The 15,622-nt window shown below is 39.6% G+C and overlaps 1 protein-coding gene across 8 annotated transcripts in view; it reads left to right on the forward strand.

Annotated features, from left to right (window-relative positions):
- The first annotated feature begins 1,542 nt into the window (after positions 1-1,542).
- The window catches only part of IWS1 (interacts with SUPT6H, CTD assembly factor 1), a 35,349-nt gene continuing 21,269 nt past the window's right edge, over positions 1,543-15,622 (forward strand). For 2 of the 8 annotated variants that reach the window (XM_073241649.1, XM_073241644.1), the window contains exons 1-2: positions 1,543-2,872; positions 4,768-4,886. In XM_073241649.1, the coding sequence (XP_073097750.1) occupies positions 2,839-2,872; positions 4,768-4,886 (153 nt within the window). In that variant the 5' untranslated portion in view covers positions 1,543-2,838. Of the gene's footprint in view, positions 2,873-4,767; positions 4,887-6,824; positions 7,040-15,622 lie in introns of those variants that run through there. The other 6 variants (XM_073241647.1, XM_073241648.1, XM_073241645.1 and 3 more) reach the window with 6 other exon arrangements.

Here is a 15,622-nt window from a genome sequence, read left to right on the forward strand (position 1 = left end):
TCCTTTAACTTAGTTCTTATTCAAGATTGTTAAGACTCTGTAAGTTCCTTGAAATTCCATACAAATTTTAGGATGGGTTTTTCCATTTCTTCAACAGAAAATGCCCTTAGGATTTTGATATGGATCACATCAGCTCTATAGATAATTTTGGGTAGTATTATCATCTTAACATATTAAATCTTCCAATCTAGGAACATGAGATATCTTTTTCTCTATTCACATTTTCTTTAATTTCTTTTAACAATGTTTTATAGTTTTCAGGGCACAAGTGTTACATTTCCTTGGTTATATTTATTTCTAAGTATTTTATTTTTTTTGATGTTATTATAAATGGAATTTTTCTTGATTTTCTTTTTAGATTGTTCATTACTAGTATGTAGAAATAAAACTAATTTTCATGTGTTGATTTTGCATTCTGCAACTTTGCTATTCATAGCAGCATTACTAACAATAGTCAAAGGTGGAAACTATTCAAGTGTCTAGCAATAGAATGGATAAACATAATGTGGTATATATATATATATACAATGGCCTATTATTTGCCATAAAAAAGAATGAAGTCCTGGCACTTGCTATAACATGGGTGAACCTTGAGAATATGCCAAATGAAATAATCCAGTTAAAAAAGGACAAATATTGGACATAAAAAGGACATATTCTACTAATATGGACTATCTAAAATAGGCAAATTCACTGAGAAAGAAAGGAGATTTAGAAGTTACCAGGGGCTTGGGGAAGAGAACATGGGGAGCTATTGTTTAGTGGGAACAGAGTTTCTGTTTGGGATGATGAAAAACTTCGGAAATAGACAGTGGTGATGGGTACGCAACATTGTGACTGTAATTAATGCCACTGAATTGTACACTTGAAAATGGCTAAAATGATGCATTTTTTCTGTATAAATTTTACTACACTAAGTGATAGTTTAAAAAGGCTGTGAAGGTCTCTTGCCCAGCCATGGTTCTAAAACTGAACCCCTCTATGGCACACTCACAGCCTCTGCTCACACACCTCCAGTGATGTGGAGTTCACCACAAAACCAAACCTAAACCCAAAACAAAACAAAACAAAAACAAAGACTCCTTCTGTGACTTGAGTAATTATTCAGCCATGCACCATAATTATGCATCAAAGTGGGGCTCTCCTCAGGGCAGGGCACACATATGGTTTCTATACAAAGTAAGACCAGAGTCCATTCAGGTATCTCTGCGCAGATCATGGGGCCTGGAGATGAGGACCAGTCATAGCAAATTGGTCCAGGGTAGCTTCCCCCCACTTACTCCATCCTTCCTTCCTTGGAACACACAACCAATACTTTGTTTCTTATACAATTTTCAAAAATTTAAAATACAGTTGCAAACAACAAATACATTATCCTTCCCTTTTTACAAAACACGGCATACTCTAACACTGTTCTGCATTTTACATTTTTTTCACTGAATCCAGCCTAGATATCTCTTTACATTGGTACATAAGAGGGTTTTCCTCACTTTTTGTTATGGCTACATAACATTCCATTGTATGGATATTTCATGATTTTGTGATCATTCCTATTTGGACATTTGGGTTATTTCTAATATCTTGTCAATAGTGCTATAATGAACAATTTTATAGATACATCATTTGTACATGGCCAAATATATTTGTAGGATACATGTTTACAGTGAAATTGCTGGGCCAAAGGGCATATGCATTTGTAATTCATATAAATATTTCCAAATTATTTTCTGTAGAGGGAGTACCAATGTATTCCCACCAGTACCTAAGAGGGCCTCTTTCTCCATGGCCTCACCAATGGAATGTTCCCGGATTTTTGCAATTAAGAGGTGAAAAATAGTATCTCAGTATGATTTTAATTTGCTTTTATCTTATTTTAGGATGAATATCTTTTCATGTATCTTAGAGCAATTGATATTTTCTCTTCTGTGAATTCCCATATCCTTTGTCCGTTTTTCTATTGCTCTACTAGACTTTTTATCGATTTCTAGGGGCTCTATATTCAAAGGAAGATGAGCCCCTGGTCAATGATAGAATTGAAAAAAATTTTTTTATTTCCTAACCATTTACCATTTGATTTTCCTAATGGTGTGTTGATGAAATTAAGTCGTTATTTTAAAAGAGAAAGAAAGAAAAATGCCTTGCAAGAAAGCCCTTCGGCTCTCGCCAGCACCCAGCCCCGGCCTGGACTCCACGTCCCAGAGGGCCAGTGCCCTCCCTCCGGCGCGGGGAGGCGGGAAGCGCGCGCCGCCGCGTGGGAAGCCAGCTGATGGGCCGTTGGACGGAGGCGTCATTTTAGCGGGTCTTCATTTTTTGCAAGAGTAACCCACAAGTTCCTCAAACAGGACGCGACAGAGAAGCAGTAAAGTCACATTCCACCTCCACCAGCACAGATCAGGGTCCCGCAGGGAATGGTACTGAGCCGCCGCGGAGAGCCCACTCGACTTTCCCAGGAGTCTCCTTCACGGCGACGTCCGGCGTTTCTGCCGTTGCGTCTTCTCATTGGCCGGGTGGCAGGCGTCGCGCCTGCGCGCTGCTTTCCTGTGAGGGTCGTGGGTAGACGCCATTTCGGCCCCAGAGGTGCTTCTGGGAAGTGAGCACCGGATCGCTCGCCGGCCCTCCGACCCGCCTGCCGGGGACAGCCTCTCCTGCCAGGGCTTCTCGGCCGGGGAGTTTCCGTCCGCCGCCGCCGCTGGCTTGGTCTCCGCACCCTCCAAAGCCGCCGGCCGGCCGGCCGGGAGCCTGCAGCCCCGGGCCGCGCCATCGGGGGTCACACCGTCGGGAAGGAGGTGACGGGGGCGGCGCGGGGCGCGGACACTCCCCGCCGAGAGCCCGCCTGCCATGGACTCGGAATATTACAGCGGCGACCAGTCAGGTGGGGTCGGGACCGGGGGACAGGGCTGGGGGCGGAGCGGCTGGCCGGGGAGGGCGGAAGGCCTGGGGACGGTCCCCGCGCGCCGGGCCCCCCGGGGTGGAGGCGGAGCCCGGCACCTGCCGCGGCCGCGGAGGTCGGGCCTTGAGCCCCGGGCTCCAGAGGGAGCCGTCCTGAGTCGGCCGGGGGCTTTGCTGAAACTGGGAACCCATGGCCGTGTATTTAAGGCGCTTACTGAGTGCAGAGTCTCTCCTGTTAACAGGATTTTTATTCAGGAGTTGAGAATGTTTTTCGAGAATCCAAGGGGACCGTTCGGTGGGCGTGCGAGATCCTGCATAGACTTTTCCCTCCGAGTTAGAGCTGGTCCGGTCTCGCCTGCAGCGCTGGTTTTCCAGTAAAGAGTCGTTCAGTGTTTTAGAGGAAGGCGTGTACCTTTGGCACCTTGCTAATTTTTGTGCCTTTCCTTCACCTTGAGATTTTCCTCCTTATCTTCACTGCAGTTTGGTCTGTCTTTGCTGTTTATCCAGCAAATCCTTACTGAGCTCCGCTCTGCTAACACTGTGCTAGGCACAAAGATGAATAGGGCAGGGCCTCGTGGGGGAGAAAAACGTTACCTTTGCTTTTTGTCTTTGTGTACTAGTCCACTGGGAATTCTCTTGTCAAACGTGCTTAAAAGTTCTGTAAACGTTAACGTTTTTTCCGTTTCGAGTTCACTTGATTCCTTTTATACGACAGCAAATAGTAATGACTGTAGATGCGTTTCCCAGCATGCACTGCTTTTTTGCTTAAACCGTTTTCTTGATGTTGACGAAATCATTTTCAGTTCATTTGTGTTTTAAAAGTATTTTTGAGTAATTATATGTAACACATGCATATAGATTAAGTGCTAGAAGACTTGAGAAAAATAGCAGTTCCCTGACTTTCCATTCTTTTAGTCATTTTTAGCCTATTCCTAATTTATACTATTTCTTGTTGCATCATTTTAAGTTATTTCCTACTATGCTAGGGCAAGCTTTTAGCCTTTCATGTGCCTCCCTCTCTCCCATACTCTGTTGCAGCAAAATTGTTCCTTACATTTCACATTTATTTTTATTGTGACTATACATATTTTTACTGCTTAGCTAAGTGGAGTAGTTATTACTGTGAGTGATTCCATTTTTATACAACTTTTTGGTTTTCGTGTAGACTGCTTCATTAAAAAAATTTTTTTTTAATTTCATTAAACTTCTAACCAAGTCTGCCTATATCCTCTCAACAGCCCTTCACTGTATTCCTTCAATACAGTTTTACTTTATATTTTTTAAGTATTGGTTAAAGGTAGGTAACAATTTGTTTTTTTACCATTTTATAATAGTACAGTGTATACTTTACGGAGTTTACACTATTTCTAGACTGGAGCTCCTTGACAAATGCTTACTATACATCATGCACCAAGCACTATTCTAGGCTTCAGGGATTCAGCAGTGAACCAAAATCCCTGCTCTTTTGGCACTTTCATTCAAGTGAGGAAAGACCCCCATTAAACAAAATAACTTGGTAAGTCATGTAGTATATTAGAAGGTGGTAAGTGCGTGCTGTGGAGTAGACTCAGTTTTTAACATAAAGTTGAAATAAAGAGTGCGCTGTTATTTAGAGGTTGTTTACTTGGTCCTTAGCCGATGTTTCTTAAGCTTCACATTCCTTTTACGATGTATTTTTGCTGCTGTGGCTGTTACATGTTCTGATTGTGGTATTTAAATAAGAATCATACTGTTGTCTTGTTTAGAACGTTAGCATCATTGGTTTCGCTTCCTCAGTGGTAACCTTTGCTCTTACGTTATTCTTGATTCATTGTGTTCATTTCAGTTGTAGACGTCATCCATCTTACACCTTAAGTGGGTTTTTGTTTTAATTTTAAGCAGATGATGGTGGCGCTACCCCAGTACAGGATGAACGGGATTCAGGGTCAGACGTTGAGGACGACGGGAATGAGCAGCACTCGGGATCAGACACCGGAAGCGCGGAGCGGCCTTCCGAGGTATCGGCTGAACATCTTTGGGGAGGCTTTTTCCTTGCGTTCCGTGAGACCTCTCTTATTTAGGAGGTTATAGAAAACTTGTCACGGGGGTTAGGCTTCAAACACTGGGAGTAAAGGATTATAAATTAATAGAGAACTGCTTTAAAAATAGGGATAGTCTGCTTACTTAATGAAACCACAGGAGAGTAAGTTACGACTGAGTCTCATTTCAGATTACTAGGCCGTTTTCAGCTGCATGTTGATTTCAGAAAATTGGCCAGACTTTTGATATTTGACTAGGTTTCTCCATTCCTGAAAGGATATCTTACTGGGTCAACGAGCATTTGGAATCTGAAGAAATACCAATTGAAATAAAAAATTAGGGGGATAATCACCTACCAAAATTTGTACCGGGATTTGGCTCTCTCGGTCTGAAATGTTCTGGTGGAGAGAAGCATGTAGAACAGCAAGTGTAACTTAAGCTGTTTTTGCTTTGTTATGTAGATCGGTATTGGATCTTATGTACAGCATTTTAGCATATTTGATCTAATAGGTAAATATTTATAAAACAATCTCATTTGCTTCCCTGGTAATACTGTGCCATGTTGACAAAATTGGGACATTTTTCAATAGGTCAGCTGTAAGTTTTTTGTAAACACAAACTGAAACACATAGGAATGGTGAAGATGGCCAGATTTTCACTTAAGAACTTAATATGCCACATAATTTGCTTGATTACACATGCACAGAAGATAGTCCAAATTTAAGTAATAGATACACTTATCAGAGATTGTATTGTTGACTCTATCTTTTGATGTGTCATTAGTATATTCATATATTCAACAAATACTTATTGAGCACCTGCTATGTGTCAAACTCTTATGACATTAGTAACCAAATGAGGTCTCACCACTACCAAAATCCTCTCTTGGATTTATTTTCCAGTAGGGGGAGAAAAACATTAAACAGCATTTACTTTGTAAAATTGTATAGTATATTAGAAATTGTAAATGCTGTCAAGAAAGGAGAAAGGTAGAACAGAATGAAGGGTGGCAGGATGGAGGTCAGGTTTGGGTGATAAATAAGTACATACAGGCCTAATTAAAAGAGAGTGACATTAGAATCAGAGTGTGAAGGGGGGTGAAGGAATGGCCACATGGCTTTGTAGGAGAACATTCTAGGCAAAGACCCTAAGGTGGGATGTGCTTGATGTCTTCAAGGAACACCAAGGAGCCAGTGTGTCAATACTGGAGTAAATAGGGGGCAGGTGAGATCAGAAGCTAAATGGACAGGACACAGGCTTATTATCTTTTAGTTATTTTGATGTCAGTTTTTTATATATTATAAAGCATTTAGAATGAATTCTAATTAATATATTAATTGATAGGTAGAAATGACCTGATAATAACAAACACATTACAGTTACAGTGTGATATCTTAGTTACTGCTTTGGAAAACAGCATCAGGAAATTGACTCATGTCTTCATGCTTCAGTTACAAACATAATGAAGACTGACCTTTAAACATCTCAATTGCTTTTTTGTAATGAGGTGGATTCTTAATAAATAAATGTGCATGTGGAAAATTTGGAAATGAGGTAAAAGTTTGAAGAAAATTAAAATCAGCATAGTCCTATCACAGAAATGACTTAGATTTTTATATTATTTCTCCTGTGTTTTTATTCTCTCATATTTAATGTGTATATACATTTTAAGTTATTTGAGATTTTATGTATTGTGTCTATATAATTTTTTTCTCTTAAGATTATATGTAAGTATTTCCCTATGTCATTAAAGATTCTTACTAAGCATAATTTTAAAAGTTGCATATTTTAATTAATATCGATGCATCATTTTTTATTCAACAGTTTTCAAATTGTTGACATGTGTACTGTTCAGCTGTTGTAAATGAAGTCTATTGTAAATTTGATTTTTGTAATTTTCATAGATATTCCCCTCTAGGCGGGTCACCCTCATCTGCTACACTACTGGTAGTTTGAGTGTGCCGTTTGTGCCTTTTGAGGCTTTGGGATTTGTGTTAGTGCTCTTTTGCCTGTGTAAAATGGCTTCTCAGGAGGAATTTTGGATTGTTGTCCCATAAAAAGAAGTTAATGGATGCTAAAGAGTAGAGCTGTCTTAAATGGAGCAATGCAGATTACAGGCCAAAACCTGCAGGTATGTGTATTAGTTTCCTATCGCTGCCATAACAAGTTGACACAAATTTAGTGGCTTCAAACAACAGAGATTTATTGTCTTAAAATTCTGGAAAAAAAAAATTCTGGAGGTCAGAAGTCCAAAATGGATTCAAATCAAGGTGTCACCAGGGCTATGTTCCTTCCCTAAGGAAGTACTGTTTCCCTGCCTTCTCCAGCTCTACAGACCACTTGGATTCCTTAGCTTTGTGGTCCCTTCCTCCATCTTCAAAGCTAGCACCATAGCATCTTCAAAGCTCTCTCTGACCTCTGCTTCTGTCATCATATCTCCATCTCTTTCTCTGACCCTCCTATAAGGACCCTTGCAATTATATTGGGCCTGCTCAGATCATCCAGGACTGTCTCCCTATTTCAACATCCTAACTGACATCTGCGCAGTCCCTTTTGCATTTAAAGTAACTCATGGGTTCTGGGGATTAGGATTTGGACATTGTTGAGTTGGAGGGCTTATTTTGCGTGCCAGAAGATGGTACATGATTTTGCAGATTATATATGGGTTTATTTCTGAACCTTCAGTTCTGATCCATTCATATCTATGTCTGTCTTGGAGCCAGGACCACAGTAACGAGTAAGTTTTGGTATCAGGAAGTGTGAGTCCTTCTTTCTTCTTTTCCAAGATCTGTTCTGGGTTCCTTGCAATTACATAGGTATTTTAGAATCAGCTTGTCAATTTCTGCAAAGAAGTTAGCTAGGATTTTGGTAGGGATTGCACTGAATCTGTAAATGAGTTTGGAGAATGTTGTCATCTTGACAATATGACTGAAGAAAAAATTTTTTTAATAAATAGGTTTCTTATTAGTAATATGTTACATTGTTAAAGTGCATTGAGAAGAGATGTAGGGGCAAACAACCAGAAAAGGTCCCAGCTCTCTGCTGAGATCCATGGACATGGCTGGGCACAGAGCAGCCCACACCCACCTTGGCCCAAGCCATCCTCCTGGGAATTCAGTTTATTTGACCTAAGTTATAACATGTCCTAAGCTGAAGGCTGGGGAGACTAGAAGTATGGAAGTACAACCGGAGGGGCAAGGAGGGATAGAGATGAAGATACTGTCATTTTGATCCATCAGTATGGGATGTCTTTTTATTTATATTTAGGTCTTTAGCTTTTTTCAACAATGATTTATAGTTTTCAGTATGCAAATGTTGCATTTCTTTATTAGATTTATTCCCAAGTATATTATTCTTTTTTTTCTTAGTAATTGGAATTGTTTTATTAATTTCATAGATCGTTCCAAAATGTTATTCCTACAATTAATTCTAATTTATTTCATTGTGGTCTGAGAATATACTTTCTATTATAACAATCCTTTTAAGTTTATTGAGGTTTGTTTTGTGGTCTTGCATGTGTTCCATCCTGGAGAATGTTCTGTGTGTGCTTGAGAAGAATGTATAATCTCTTTTAATCTTTAGATTCAGAGTTAAAAAAAAAAACCTGTATGTGGTCACCATATAGTTAGATCATGTTTTTTTTATCCAGTTATTACTGTCTTTTGAGTGGCTCGTTGAATCCATTCACATCTAATGTTATTGGTAGAGTTGGAATCTGCCATTTACTTTGTTCTGTATGTTTTGTTTATTTTTTGTTCCTCTGTTCTCCCTTTACTTTCATTTTAATTAAGGGAATATTTTCTAATATAACACATTTTGATATTTTTCAGATCAAAGTTATTTTTATTATTGCAAAATGAGAGAATCATTGAATAAATTAGAGTAATTCAATTTAATTGAATCTTTTACTAGACCATACCATTGTGTACTTTGGGGTGTTCAGTCCTATTAGGAGTTCACATCTTTGGCAGGGGTTATAACACATCTGTGCATTTTTTCCCAATTTCACTGAGGTAATACACTGACAAAATTATAAGATGTTTGAAGTGTAGATCGTGATTTGATGTACATATACATTATGAAAGGATTCCTCCCATCTAGTTAATTAACACACTCATTAACTTATCATTTATTTAACTTGGTTAGTACATTTAAATTCTCATTTAGCAAATTTCAGTTATATAATACAATTTTGTCAACTATAGCCACCATGTTATACATTAGATCCTCAGACCTTACTCATCTTTTAGCTGAAGCCTGGTGAACTGATGAAACCTCTCCCCTATTTCCCCATCCCCAAGCTCCTGGCAACTACATTTCTACTCTTTGTTTCTCTGAGTTTGACTTACTTTCTTTTTCCATCCCTTTACTTTCAGTCTGTGTGTCCTTAAAGCTGAAGTGAGTCTCTATAAGCAGCATGAAGTTGGGTCTTGTTTTTTAATCCATCCAGCCCCACTGTATACCTTTTGATTAGAGAATTCAGCCCATTTACATTTAAGGTAATTATTGATAGGTATAGACTTACTATTGCCATTTTGGTCATTATTTTCTGGTTATGTAATTCCTTTCCTTCACTTTCTCTCTTTGTTATTCAATGAATGTAGTGGTATGCTTAGATTCTTTTTTTTTTTTAATATTTTGTGTGTCTACTATAGATTTTTGCTTTGTGGATTACCTACTATGACTCAATGATAAAGAAATAGAAAATTTGAACAGAACAATTACTAATAAGGATATTAAATCAGTAATCAAAAACCTCCAAACAGTCAAGTCCAGGAAGAGATAGCTTCACTACTGAATTCTGCAAACATTTAAAGAAGGCTAGCATTACCTTGATACTGAAATCAGAAAAGGACCCTATGAGAAAAAAAATTATAGGCCAACATCCCCAATAAACATATGCAAAAATCCTCAACAAAATACTAGCAAACCAAATTCAGCATTACATTAAAAGGATTGTGCACCATGGTCAATTGGGACTCACTCTAGGAGGCAAGGATGGGTCTGTATCCTAAATCAATCTGCATCTGTGAATCAGTGTGATGTCCCGTACTGACAAATGGATAAAAACCACATGATCATCTCAATAGTTGCAGAAAAAACATCTGACAACACTCAACATTCATCCTTGGTAATTTTAACCCAACAAACTGGGTTAAAGAGGCTTACATTAAATATATTTATAACACTTTATTTTAAACTTACAGTTTCATACACATAGTGAAGTTCTACATTGTTAACCCCTCACATTTTACATCTTTTTAACTTGTATGTCAATTAACAAATTATTGTAGTTATAGCTATTTTTAAAACTTTTTGCATTTTAATTTCTTTAATAATAGTTTCACTTGATTATTTTATTTGCTTATTTGTTTAGTGACTGACTGGATAATTTTAATGGTTTGCTCTCTTCACCCACAATTTTATATTTCTGGTACTTCCTCCTCGGGGATATGCAGTTTGGGACATGCCACAGTCATCCACAATGACAGTAGTATTATTAGGACTCTCTTTCTCTTTCCTTGACTGTTGAATTTCACTAATTGTACTGTCATTTTCAGTAATGTCCTGTGGCATGAATTCCTCAACAGCTTCATCCAGTCAAATTCTAACTCCTTTGGAGGAGTACTTCCTGAGGTCTGGGTTTGATTTGTTCTGACCCCTGGATGGCTCCTCTCACCTATCCTATTTATTCACTGGTTCTCTCCAGCAAACTAGCTGGCCTGCAGTTTCTCCTGAATCTTGACTCTTCTCCCAAGTGCCCTTCACACAACTTCCAGTATTCTTGAAAGTGCTTTCGCCTGAACTTGCCCAAGCTTGGTTACATATGAAGTCATTTTCTTTGGGAAGAAATCAGAAGCTATCTGGTTTACTATCTGCTTTTAACCCAGGCAGGATCTTTGAGCCAGAGCTCTGGGGCTGCCTGTGGGGGGCAATGGCAAGTTTCTGAGTGACACCCCAGCTCCAGAAGCTTTCAGTGGAGGTTGCAGATTGGATAGCAGCCTGAAGTGCTCTTGGCCTCTCTCTCAGCATGGAAACCACGGTGTCACAGGCTGGGGCAAAGGTGATTAGGGCCCTTCCCAAGGTGGAGCCTTCTTTCTATGATTGAGGGCTGGGTAAAACATGGCAGCCCCCACCCTCAGCCCGACTCACCTGGAACTTAACTTCAGCAACAGGCAGATGTTGGTAGGATGAGAAATGTTTTGGGTAGGAAGAGCCCTCCACCCGGGAGCTGGAGGAGGGGTGTCCAGTGCCCATGGCTGCAGCAGCCTGGGGTAGAGTCTTCCTTGCTGAGCGGTGGGCTGGGTTCAAATAATAGAGACTTTCCTTACCAAAAAATTACCAAGTTTTTGTAGATCTTTGTGGATTGGTGCTGCTTCTTTTGCTCTTTACTTTTAGGACCATTTCTAGAGGCTTCAAATGGTTGTTTTTAAGTACTTTTAACCAGTTTCATTATGGAGAAGGTCAGCAAAGCTTTTCGTTCTCTCATAACAGAAGTTCTCATCTGGCTTCATTTTTAACTCACTAATTGGACTAACCTCTCCATATTCCCCAGTTCAAATCCCAGAAGAACCCAGTACACTTTACTTGTCTATTGCTGCAACCTCTGTTAGGCCCATAAAGCTCTCTCATCTCCCTGGGTCTCCTGCCTGTGTGTGGATGGGTCCTGTCTGCAGCCACCTGAATGGAGAGCAGCCTCGTACTGCTTTTGTAAGCAGGGAATCCTTAGTAAGCCAGCTGTTGTCATTTGGAGGCCGGCCTCTATATTGCAGGATATCTAATGTCTTGGGTCCCAAATGTTAAATGAGATGCTCCTGACTAACATATCCTCCCAGCTTCTTGACTACCAAAAATGGCTCATCGCATCCACAAATGCCCCGTTAGGTTAAGAACACTGAAATGGACAAATAAGCATGGTAAGTATCAGAAAGGAAACAATAAATAGTCAACAACATAAAAAGTGAGTGTTTAAAATATAAAATAGAACAATTCTAAGGATAGCAATGCAGCCATTAAAATTGTTTTCAAGGAATATTTAGTGACGTGGGGGAATTGAACATGTTACTTAAAAGAAACAGGCTATTCGTTTATTTTTTAAAGTAAATTCACAGAGAGACTGGATTGCAAGATTTCTTGTACCAAAAGGTAAATGATGGTGATCTTTGGGTTGTGTTATTAAATGTAATTTTAATTTTCTTTATACTTTCCTGCATTTGCACATTAATCTTTAAAATCAAAAGAGAAAATAATGAAGAACTCTGCCATTATTTTATATGTTCACCTATATTTATAGGTGTGCATTGAACAATTTTAAGTATTAAAAATTCATACAGGGACATACACACAGTACTGTAGGAAGGTGGCTAAGTACATATCTCTCAGCTGTTCTGAGGAATGAGTGTGACCTCGCCAGATGGAGAAACTCGTTAGGGGTGGTGGTAATTCTAGGTAGAGGGAGTGCCTAGTTCAAAGCTCTAGAATTGAGGAGGACTTATATTTCAAGAATGATCTTTGTGGCTGGAATGAGTATTGTGGCCAGTACTTGATGGAAGGTGATAGTGTAGAATTAAGTTTGGGTTAGAGGTGTAATAACAGATCTGTGTGGGGTGGTGATTTCATTTTGCATTTGCTTTTGCTCTTTAGAGCGAAAAGTACTATGGTGTGATAGCCAGAGTGTAGTTTAAATCTTGGCTTTGCTACTGAATAATTGTCAGCATCTGAGAAAATCAGCATCTCTCTTGAGCCTCAGCTTCACCATCTTGACAATGGGCTGAAAAGATTATGAGGATTAAGTAAAAACTTATATAACAACTTGGAAACTGTAATACTGATTTATTATGTAGGGGAGGCAAAACTTTATCTTTGGTTTTCAGCTGGAACAAAGAAAAGATTAACAAGAGAGAAACAAGTTTATTTACATGTGTAGGGCACATCACATGGGAGAAACCTCAACAAAAGTTAACTCAAAACCGTGGCTTAGGATTCTGGCTTGAATGGCATCTCCAGCAAATAATAATAATTTGTGGAGAAATGACGGGGTAAAAGAAAGCACTCTGGGCTCCCAGGGTCAGCACCCTGGGCAGGTGGTATGGGAAGAACCTGCTGGAGTAAGGTTTGTTTGCACGTTCCTCTGCTGCCACCTCTGGGCTGGTAAGAGTCTATCTCCAGTAAAAGAATTTATATTCTACCTTCAGGCAGAAAAGGAAGGAAGGTGGAGATCTAGCTGCTCCTGTGGTTGCTGCTGCTTAATTGCCTTCAGCTCAAAGTTTTTATGTCAAAAGGCATATTTTGGGTGACCTAATCTGATTTCCTCTCATTACTTTTATCCTTAGAGGAACTAGGAGAGGTGTTATTTCTTGGGCCAGGACAGTTAATCTGTGAGGGGGTGACCACGCATGAAGTAAAATTTAAAAGTAATGTTCTTGAGGTTAGGTTTAGTTTGTTTTTTTAAAGAAATCTCTATTTAAACATTGCAGTAACAAGTTGATGACTGATAAGTCGTAAGTTGATACTTAAATTACTTGTTTTCAGGTTACTAACTCTGACTAGGTTCCTAAACGGGAAGTAAATATCAGTAGAATGTTCATCAAGTGTGTGTTGTTTGTAGAGCACTTTTGAGAACTCAGACTTGGCACGGCCTTTGGTGGCAGGGTTGACAGGGAAAAGGGGACATGAAAATTTTTTTAATACTCATCACTAAAAATACAGTTTTTAATAAAGCAATTTGAGCACAGATGTGACCTGTTATAACTGTTTGCCAGATCTATTTTTTGTTGTTTTTCTTGAGTATTCTCTTGAGCAGCATGAAATTAGCTGTGTCGTCAGTTGGTTTCTATTCTGTGGAAAACATATGGAAGGCAATGTGTGTTTAAAATCCAGAAGCCTGTAGGAAGTCTGCATAGAACGTAGAGTGTTCTCCTTAGGCTCTCACAGAGAGACCCCGCACGTGGAACTGTGGAGCGAGAGGCCATTGGGAAGTGGATTTGAGCTTCTCGTTGTTTTCTAACTGTAGGCCAAGCACAGCAGGCCCAGCCACCTGTCTGCCGTTGGAGAGGGTGAGTTTTTACTCATGAGTAGAACAGCGGTGCTGGCGGCCTGCTGCCCCAGGGCCCTCCCACGGAGAGGTCACGCTAGCCTTGGCAACGCCGGCGGCAAGAGGGTTCCTTTTGGCCACTGCTGTCCTGGTTTCCCCGGTTTCTTGCACTAGTTTGAGTCCGTCTGTGCTTCCCTTTGTGTTAGGTTTCAGCCCTTGTCTCTGAGTCTGCCAGTTTGAGGAGAAAAACAGTACTTTGCAGTATGGTTCTTTTCTGTTAAGCCTTGTCTTGTGTGGTTCCTGCTTCATTTTGAATTTATTTTGAGTAACTACTGAAGGTAAAAGATACATTTTGTTAAAAAAGGTCTCTCTGATCTTAAGGGCAGTGTATTATAAAGATAGATGTGTAAAGAATATTTGAGTGAGGTAGAGGTACAGGATGCTGTGGGATCTGAAAGGAGGAAGCGCTCCGAAGCTCGGCCTTCACAGATGATGTATTTGAGCTGAGGCTTGAAGGGTGAATGTTTTCTAATGAATCAATATTTAATAAGGTTTTGTTGTGGATAGTTGGCTAATAACATGTATTGAATGCTCATAGAGACTTCGCTGGCTGCTTTACGTCATTTGATCCTCAGAACAGCCCTCTAAGGTACAGATACTATGCTAACTCTGTCAGATGGAGGACATCGAGGCCTCGAGATGTTAAAATGTTCCTGGATCACACAGTAGAAGATAGCTGAGCTACAATTTGGACCCCAGATGTTTCTGACTCTAAAGTCTGTGTTCTTAGCCATCATATTGCACAAAGTCCATTCTACCTAGAGAGAGGCTGGAAGAGGCTTCTGGAACGGGGGTGTTTTTGCCCCCTTTTTAGGTCTAAAGAGGACAAAGTGGGTAAAGGATATTCTAGGCAAAGGTAACAAGCCTTTGTAAAGGCTCAGAGGTGACATTGGGAAGTTAGTATTTCTATGTGTCTGCAGTAGAATTTTGAGATGCGGTAAGAATCACTTGGAATAGATGTCAAAATGCAGATTATTTTACTCCTTCCTTAGACTTGCTGAATTAATACTGAAGATAAGAAGCACAAAAAATCTGTTTTTCACCGAAGCTCCCCAAGCAGTCCTTAAGTGCACTGAAATTTGGCAACTGCCGATGCAATGCATAGGGTCAATGCTGGCGAGGGCAGAGGTGGGTCTGGAGAGGTAGGCAGGACTTGGCTTCTTCATCATAGACTCCTAAGCTTTGTGGACAGTTCTCTTTTTTCTGGTAGTCATCTGGAGTGCTTTTGGTTTATACTTTCTGTACTCTTTTTTTTTTTTTTTGAAGTTGTAAACACAGTATACTTAGTCCTCTTTAAATAAGCCCAAGGGAAACATTTCCATGCCATTTATCTTGTCATTGGATTCTCTTGTCACTTAGTATATTTCATAGCATCATGGTGGGCATATTGTTATTAAAGACCTTGGCTGCTTGAAAATTGATCTGTCGTAGTTCAAGTAATGTTAGTCATATATTCTAAAAGGAAATATTTGGCTCAGTAAGTTTAAGGGAAAACGCAAGCACAGAAACACTGTCATTTTTTAAACCAGAATATAAAGCACTATGTTACTGAAAAGTTCAGATGCTAGATGGAAAAAAAAATTTCTCAGATCCTCATTATTAGTATTTTGATGTGTTTAA

Source organism: Manis javanica, chromosome 7, assembly GCF_040802235.1.
Source record: "Manis javanica isolate MJ-LG chromosome 7, MJ_LKY, whole genome shotgun sequence".
In the NCBI taxonomy this organism is placed as follows: domain Eukaryota; kingdom Metazoa; phylum Chordata; class Mammalia; order Pholidota; family Manidae; genus Manis; species Manis javanica.